The following is an 8,316-nucleotide window of genomic DNA, read 5'->3' as shown; positions in this document are numbered from 1 at the left end:
ATGTAATTGTTGCACCAACGCATTGAAGTCCGTTGTATATTTAGAATTACTGGGGGTTTCACGATCATCTTTTTCGTTCATGCTTTTTTCTTTGTCTTAATTATATCGTTTTAACTTTTATTGGATATGTGTGTGTGTGTGTGTGTGTGTGTGTGTGTGTGTGTATGCTTTCGGTGCGAATGGTTTTGTTATATGGCTCCGTATTTTACAATCCTGTAAATAATAATATTAATGGTATTTTTATATAAGCTTAAAGCTTATGGCGATCACCATGCAATGACCAAGGAAAATAGTCAAACAACGGGGAATACAAGCCCCCGACAGAAAAAAAAAGGAGGCTTTCCTATCTGCATGGGACCCGAACCCACATCCCTCTGTCAACGCGACTATGTGTGTCTATATATATATACCCTTACGTCTATATACATACATACATACATATATATAAATATATAAATATATATGTATATGCATATGTATGTGTGCGTATGTATGTATATTTGTATATATATACATATACCTATATATATATATATATATATATATATATATATATATATATATATATATATATATATATATATATATATTCTCTCTTTCCTTTCCTGAGCGTCCAATAACACTATCCGTATCACGTCCTCACTTTGTTGTTTTTTGAACTTATATATATATATATATATATATATATATATATATATATATATATATATATATATATATATATATATATACATACATACATACATACATACATACATACATACATACATATATACGACGGGCTTCTTTCAGTTTCCGTCTCCCAAATCCGCTGACAAGGGTTTGGTCGGCCCACTGCTATGGTAGAAGACACTTGCGCAAGGTACCACGCAGTGGGACTGAACCCGGAACCATGTGGTTGGGAAGTAAGATTCTTACCACACAGCCACCCCTATATATGTATGTATGTGTGTATGTATGTGTGTATCGGTTAATTAGAAGAGTAAGTGTAATGACCAAAGCCCTTTTTCGTGTTGCTCGCAGACGAGTGTGACCATGTGTGGATGTTGTCCTCTCTGACCAGGGAACTGGCCTCAATGCTTGCTACAGCATATACTCCACCGAGGGCGCATCACGACCAATTTATGGTTGTGGTGGTGATGATGACGGGGGTGGTGGTGGTGTTGGTAGTTTTCATGGTTGTAGTGGTGGTGGTGGTGGTGGGGAAGGTAGCTGTGGTAATGATTGTTGTGATGTTGGTGGCGTAAACTAGCCAACAGATAATTGTTGTTGTTGCTATTATCTATGTTGTTGTTGCTGCTGCAGCTGCCGCCGCTGTTTTTCTTTTCGTTATATTTGTTGTTACTGTTCAGCCACAAGTCAGCCCTGGCAGATCATACGCACGGTTGAGACAATCTAGTCATGATTATCCCGTCTTTTTAGGACTGTACAAAACTACATTCTTCAAAGTATCCGATTTGTTTTCGTTTATATTTGTAAGAGCTAAAAGAGAGATGGAGGATCACTCATAATGTTTTTTGCCAGGGTGTTCTGTAACTATTCGAAGGTAAGCAGAGTTATACCAACATCCGCAATGTGGACCGAAAGCTTTCAATAGAGCGGTGTCTGCTAAACAAAAATGATAATAAAAAAGTTGACATTTAGCTGCTATTTTTAGCATGCGGAGAAGCCTGGTAAAGGCATCTCTCTTGTGAGTTTTAAACTGGCATTTACTTTATATTCTAGAAGGAGCAATCTGTGTGTGCATACACATGTGTGTTTCTGAGTATGTGTACGGAATTATGTATGTATATGTGCGCTTATGTGTGCGTATATATATGCCTGTGTCTGCGGTTGTGTCTGCTTCAGTGTAATCCGTCATGGGTCTCCTAGATTTGACATAAACTACGAAGAAATTGCGGTTTACAGGGGGCGAATGTGTGAACATTATTAAAACAGTGTTTCGCTGTAGTCCGCTACATGCCTGGATTTATCGAAAATAAATTGAACTGACAAATACGCATGAAGTCACACACAAATTATACATACACACACGTATATATCTATATCTATATCTATCTATCTATCTCTCTATATGTATATATATATATATATATATATATATATATATATATATATATATATATATATATATATATATATATATACGTACACACACACACGCACATATATATACGTGTGTGTGCGTATATATATATACATATAATTTTTTAAGTGATCTTCTTCTAGCATATTGACAGACCAGTTACTGGTCAATCTTATATACACAACTACTATAATCCTTTTAGGATCTCGAAAAGTTTTTTTCCTGAACCTTCTGATTCTTCTAATGTGCTAGTTTCCTGGTATTAAATTGATATTAATTAATATCGAATTTTTACCATATCATGTTAATTATATATATATATATATATATATATATATATATATATATTGAGGGATGTACACACATACACCTGTATATATATGTGTGTTCGTGCGCATGTGTGTGTGTGTGTGTGTGTATGAGAAACTGGAAGTTTGAACAAGACTACTTTTGTGTCCCGGAAGCCCGGGAAGGTGAGGGTTGAGTCCCCTTGCAATTCAAGGATTCTTAGTTGTTTTTATTTATATATTTTCTTTCTTTTTTTTTCTTCTTCTTTTTCCTTTCAGAGAATAGCCGGCAGATATTCACGATGATGCTCATCGCCCTCCGGGCCTCGAACCGGTCTCTAAAGCTGAGATACACAAACCTACCTCGTGTGGGCCTTACATTGGGCCCATGGTAGCTATACATGCACTTGTAATACATAAGAAATATACAAATTGAAAGGGTGACAGGACCTGTCTCCAGGTAAAACACACACCTCTTCTTCTCGTGGGTCCTGTATAGGGATACATGCACTCATAGTTATACATACACATGTAATACATAAGAAATATACGAAAAGAAAGGGCGGACTGACCTGTCTCCAGGTGAAACACACAACTCTTCTTCTCGTGGGTCCTCTATAGGGATACATGCACTCATAGTTATACATACACATGTAATACATAAGAAATATACGAAAAGAAAGGGCGGACTGACCTGTCTCCATAGTGATAGCTGTATGCTGTCACTAGCGGTAGTTTCCGAACTGAGCAGACCTGCCACGATTAGATGACCACTGGGTAATAGAATTCCCAACATTACCGAAACCATCCTCTGCATGGGCATCAGTGTATAGACCATGAACACAACGAACGCGACCTCCCATACTCCTTGGATTGGTAGCGACAAATACCTACTATCCGGGTAGTAACTGTTCTGTAGGATTAAACGAGTGTTACCGGGAGTAGGGGTCGAACCGGCAACGGCGTCGTTGTTGACAACATTGGTGACCGCTTCGTCCTCGAGACCGACCCGGTACTTTCCGGCCGCTTTGTCAGATGTAAAACCGGACGGAAAAGAGGGCTTCAGTATGGAAGGGTTTTCGGTGCCGCTTTGCTCGTTGCGGTTGTTGTATTGATGGTCATGGTTGGTTAGATGCTGTTTATAAATTGTGTTACTGTGTCCTCTGTCTTTGTTGTTGAAGTCGGTTTGGCTTTCGAGAGGGGGTCGATCGCCGAATGGAATGGGGAAAGACATCGTGGCAAAAATAACGAGGAAAAACATAAGGACGTAACAGAGGGGTATGAAATACGTTTCTTCCATATAGCGGGTATTGATGAAGACGAAAACAGCAATGAAGAAAAGGCATTGTAATAACAAATAGATGCTCCGAATGGTCGGATAAAGGAGGTAGAAAAAATTGAGGGCTGCCAAGCAGATTGTTAATAATATAAACACGGCTAACATATAACCGATACTGGTTTGCTGTAGTTTGTATATATATCTCTTGTATAACTTTTCCAGTTCAACATTATCAAACTCATAGCGATTTAATAGTCGTTTTAATCTCTTTTTCCTCCGTGACATGATATATTCCGTTGTGGGGTTTTTCCCTTGAGGTCCACCGTTTCCAGTCATTTTAGTATGACTGTTGGTTATAAATTGTAGTATAGTTTGTTTGTTTTCTTCTTACTATTAACGCATTTCGAATAAGAAATAAAGTATATATATATATGTATGTAAATATATATATATATCCACTCAGAAGAAGAGGAAAACAAACCGTAATAATAATAATAGTAATAACAATAATAATTATAATTATAATAATGGTACTAGTAATAATAATGGTACTAGTAATAATAAACAAATTTTCAATAAACAGAAATACAAAGAAATAAAGAGAGAGAAAGAGAGACAAAAGATTTGAAACAAATCAAAAAAGAAAACAAACGGGGAGAGATGATGATGACTAAAGCTCTCCTCCTTCAACTTCACCTTTCTACTCTAAGTATCACTCCAGCCGCCACTCCAAGTGCCACTCATAGTTGCACTTGGAGTTACTAGTGGAAAGGAAGTCGGAAGATATGCCCTTAGCCGCTTTGCTTTACACCACAGATCACGGGATCAAAATACGCTTCCCTCTCTTTGAAGTCCATACGAACCAAGTGGGAAAGAAAAAAAAAATGGGGAAGAAAGTAGAAGAAATGGAAAAAGACAAAAAAAGGGAAAGAAAAGCGTAAGAACAAAATTCCCAAGATATATACGGTGACCTCCTTCTGTTATTTCTCTAGTCACTCTATTTATAGTTTCCCCTTCTTGCCCTGCCACCACTCCCCTGCCTCCTCCATCACTTCTTCTGTCTCTGTCTCTGTCTATCTCAGTATACATATCTCTCTCTCTCTCTCTCTCTCTGTCTCTCGCACTCACTTACTCACTCACTCTCTCCCTCACGCTCACACACTCACTCACAGAGATGCACACACACACAAATTACTTCTCCTCTGACTCAGGCAAAAATATTCCATTCTCTGCACTACATTTACCAAATCTATCTATCTATCTATCTATCTATCTATCTATCTATCTATCTATCTATCTATCTATCTATCTATCTATCTATCTATCTATCTATCTATCTATTTATCTATCTATCTGTCTATCTATCTATCTATCTATCTATCTATCTATCTATCTATCTATCTATCTATCTATCTATTTATCTATCTATCTGTCTATCTATCTATCTATCTATCTATCTATTTATTTAATGGTATGCATGTCCACACACACATAGGTATATATATATATATATATATCATTAACATTTATATGTATATGTATACGTGTTTGTATGTATGCATGTAAAATATGTATGATATATATTCTTTAAGACGTGTTTTTGCGAACACAAACTCAACACAAGACTATATCACACTTCTCTTTGCTTTTCTCTCTGTCTCTCTTTCACTTTCTCACTTTCTCTCACTGACTTTTTTTCTCCCTCTCTCTCACTCTTTCTCTATTTCTCTTTCTTATACAACCGAACAAAAAAAAACCCTGTAAAAATTGAAAATATTTAAGAGTTTCCTCTGCATACAAAGCCACGCTGCTTACAAATGCTTACGTATGCATACGGACCTCCCCCCCCCATATATTTACTTACATACCTACATACATACATACAAAGGTATGTATGTGCATCTATACACACATATGTAATGCGATGTCAACAAGTACTTTTATTACTTTGTCTGCGTTTTCTACGACAAAAGTCTACTATGTTTAATCATAAAACTTTTTATGTAGTAATATACAATGTTGTTAGGATATAAATCATTACTAATGATATTTGTAATTACCATTATGATTATAACGATGATTATAATAATTGGATGAAAAAGTTTCAAATGAAAGAACGGAAGACGAAACGATGGGAGTAGATAACGGCGCGGAGATGGAAAGTAAATTCGGTGGCGCTAAACCTCAAAATTGAGGGAATAAAAATCAACTTTATCATAGCAGTTATAGTAGTAGCAGTAGTGGTCGTAGAACTAGTAGTAGTAGAAGCAGCAGCAGCAGCTGCAGTAGTAGTAGTGGTAGTAGTAGTAGTAGTAATAGCAGTAGTAGTAGTAGTAGTAGTAGTAGTAGTAGTAGTAGTAGTAGTAGTAGTAGTAGTGGTGGTAGTGGAAGTAGCAAGAACCGTTATGATTAAATTTAAATCTTTCTCTTACTCTCTCCATACATACATACATACATACACTCATTTATAAATACACACACGCACACACATACATACACACACATCCATACACACACGCATATATATATATATATATATAAATATATATATATATATATATATATAAATATATATATATATATATATATAAATATATATATATATATATATATATATATCTCACACGTTTATCAAAATTCTATCTAGTAATATATGTTTAACGGTACGATAACAATTTTCAAGGTTTCAATTATGAGTATCAAGAAAAAAATAAAAAAAGACAGAATACAATGTACCCTGGAAATATCAAATCATTAAATTCAACAACTGGTAGAATAAATTTTAAACAAATAATCACATAAATGAATGAATATATAAATAGACAAGAAAAAGGAACAACAACAAAAAGCAAGGAAGAAATCTCAACGAAACTTTCAGACGAACAACAATAATTTTTACTTCAGAGTGTATATTTTTTTCACATACAATTTCATTATTTTTAATTGTAATGACATGCAGAGGAGAAAGGTATGACGAAAACTGCAATACGATATATATATACATATACGAGTGCGTGTATATGTGTGTGTGTGTACTTCTTTTTTTCTTCTCTTTTCTCGTTGAGTTCTTTTTGTTTTTGTTTAGTTTATTCTTCATCATCCAGACTCCACAAAGTCCTGAAGTACAGAGAAAGAAAGGCTTCTACGGCTAAACTAATCAGGAAAAAGCATTACATCTTTCTATTTTTATTTTTTCGGTATTTGGGACAGTTCGTTCAATATTTTATTCTCTCAATATATATATACATATATACACACAAGCATACATAAATACAGACATACACCTACATACATACATAAATTACACACACACATATATATATATACATAATATATATATATATATATATATAGATAGATAGATAGATTGATAGATATAGATATATATACATATATATATATACTTTTATATGCATATATATATATATATATATATATATATATATATATATATATATATATACACATATATATATATACACACACACACACACACACATATATATATATGTATACACACACACGCACACACATGTATACATATATAATCGGGCAGTTGTTTTAATGTTTTGAGCTGTTAGAAATTTCCGATATATTTCATCCTTTATTATTACAAGGATACAACTGATATTATATTGTTTCGATATCATTTATATACCCAATGTTATGGTTCAACGCACTTCAGGCCATTGTTATTTTCGTTTTTAGTTTTCCCAAAGTTAGTAATAATCGGTAAAGGAAAGAAAAAAAATTTAGTTTACACAGACATGCTATTTGTGTTTGTACGTGAGTGTGTGAGTGTATGTATGTATTATATAACGACCTGTATGTCTGTGTATGTGTATACACAAATACAATACATACATACATATATACATACACATATATATATATACATACATACATACATACATACATATATATATATATATATATATATATATATATATATATATATATATATATATATATATATATATATATACAATTAAACGTTGGGAGAGGTTTAATACACATACGACATATATATATATATATATATATATATATATATACTTTATTTAAAAGCAGCAGAAATATAACCTGGTATTTGAGTACTCTTTTTTCCACCTTGTTGCACGTTTTATGTGCTTACTCCGGTATATATATATATATATATATATATATATATATAATTTATGTTAACCGTCTATTAAAGTTTCCGGTAATACATATTCATTACTGTATCCACATCTATATACGCATACATGCATATACACACACATATCATATGTATATATACGATATGAATGTATGAATATGTATGTATGTATATATATATATATATATATATATATATATATGTATGTGTGTGTGTGTGTGTGTCTGTGTGTGTGTGTATATATATAATGTATGTATGCATGTATGTATGTATTATGTATATATAATGCATGTGTGGGTGTTGTTTGTGTGTGTGTGTGTGTGTATTCTCTACACGGCAAAACTACATATACACATGTCTATGAATAAGCTTGTCTGTTCATATATTCTCTCTCTCTCTCTCTCTCTCTCTCTCTCTCTCTCTCTCTCTCTCTGTGTCTCTCTGTCTCTCTCTTTCTCTTCTTTTTTTTCTTCTTCTTCTTTAATCGACCCCGTATATAATATCTGGATGCACTGCTTATTTG

The 8,316-nt window shown here is 33.7% G+C and overlaps 1 protein-coding gene across 1 annotated transcript in view; it reads right to left on the bottom strand.

The window, feature by feature from the left end:
* LOC106868905 (uncharacterized) overlaps window positions 1-4,726 on the bottom strand; it is a 666,050-nt gene extending 661,324 nt beyond the window's left edge. Inside the window, exon 1 of the mRNA XM_052974592.2 lies at window positions 3,068-4,726. Coding sequence (XP_052830552.1) covers window positions 3,068-3,988 — 921 coding nt within the window. The 5' untranslated portion in view covers window positions 3,989-4,726. The remainder of the gene's footprint in view (window positions 1-3,067) is intronic.
* Between the last annotated feature and the right edge of the window lie 3,590 nt (window positions 4,727-8,316).

The sequence above is a fragment of the Octopus bimaculoides genome, chromosome 18 (genome assembly GCF_046866305.1).
Source record: "Octopus bimaculoides isolate indiv1 chromosome 18, ASM4686630v1, whole genome shotgun sequence".
Lineage (NCBI taxonomy): Eukaryota > Metazoa > Mollusca > Cephalopoda > Octopoda > Octopodidae > Octopus > Octopus bimaculoides.
Note: the sequence above shows the minus strand (reverse complement) of the source record. Positions and strands in the feature narration are given on the sequence as shown.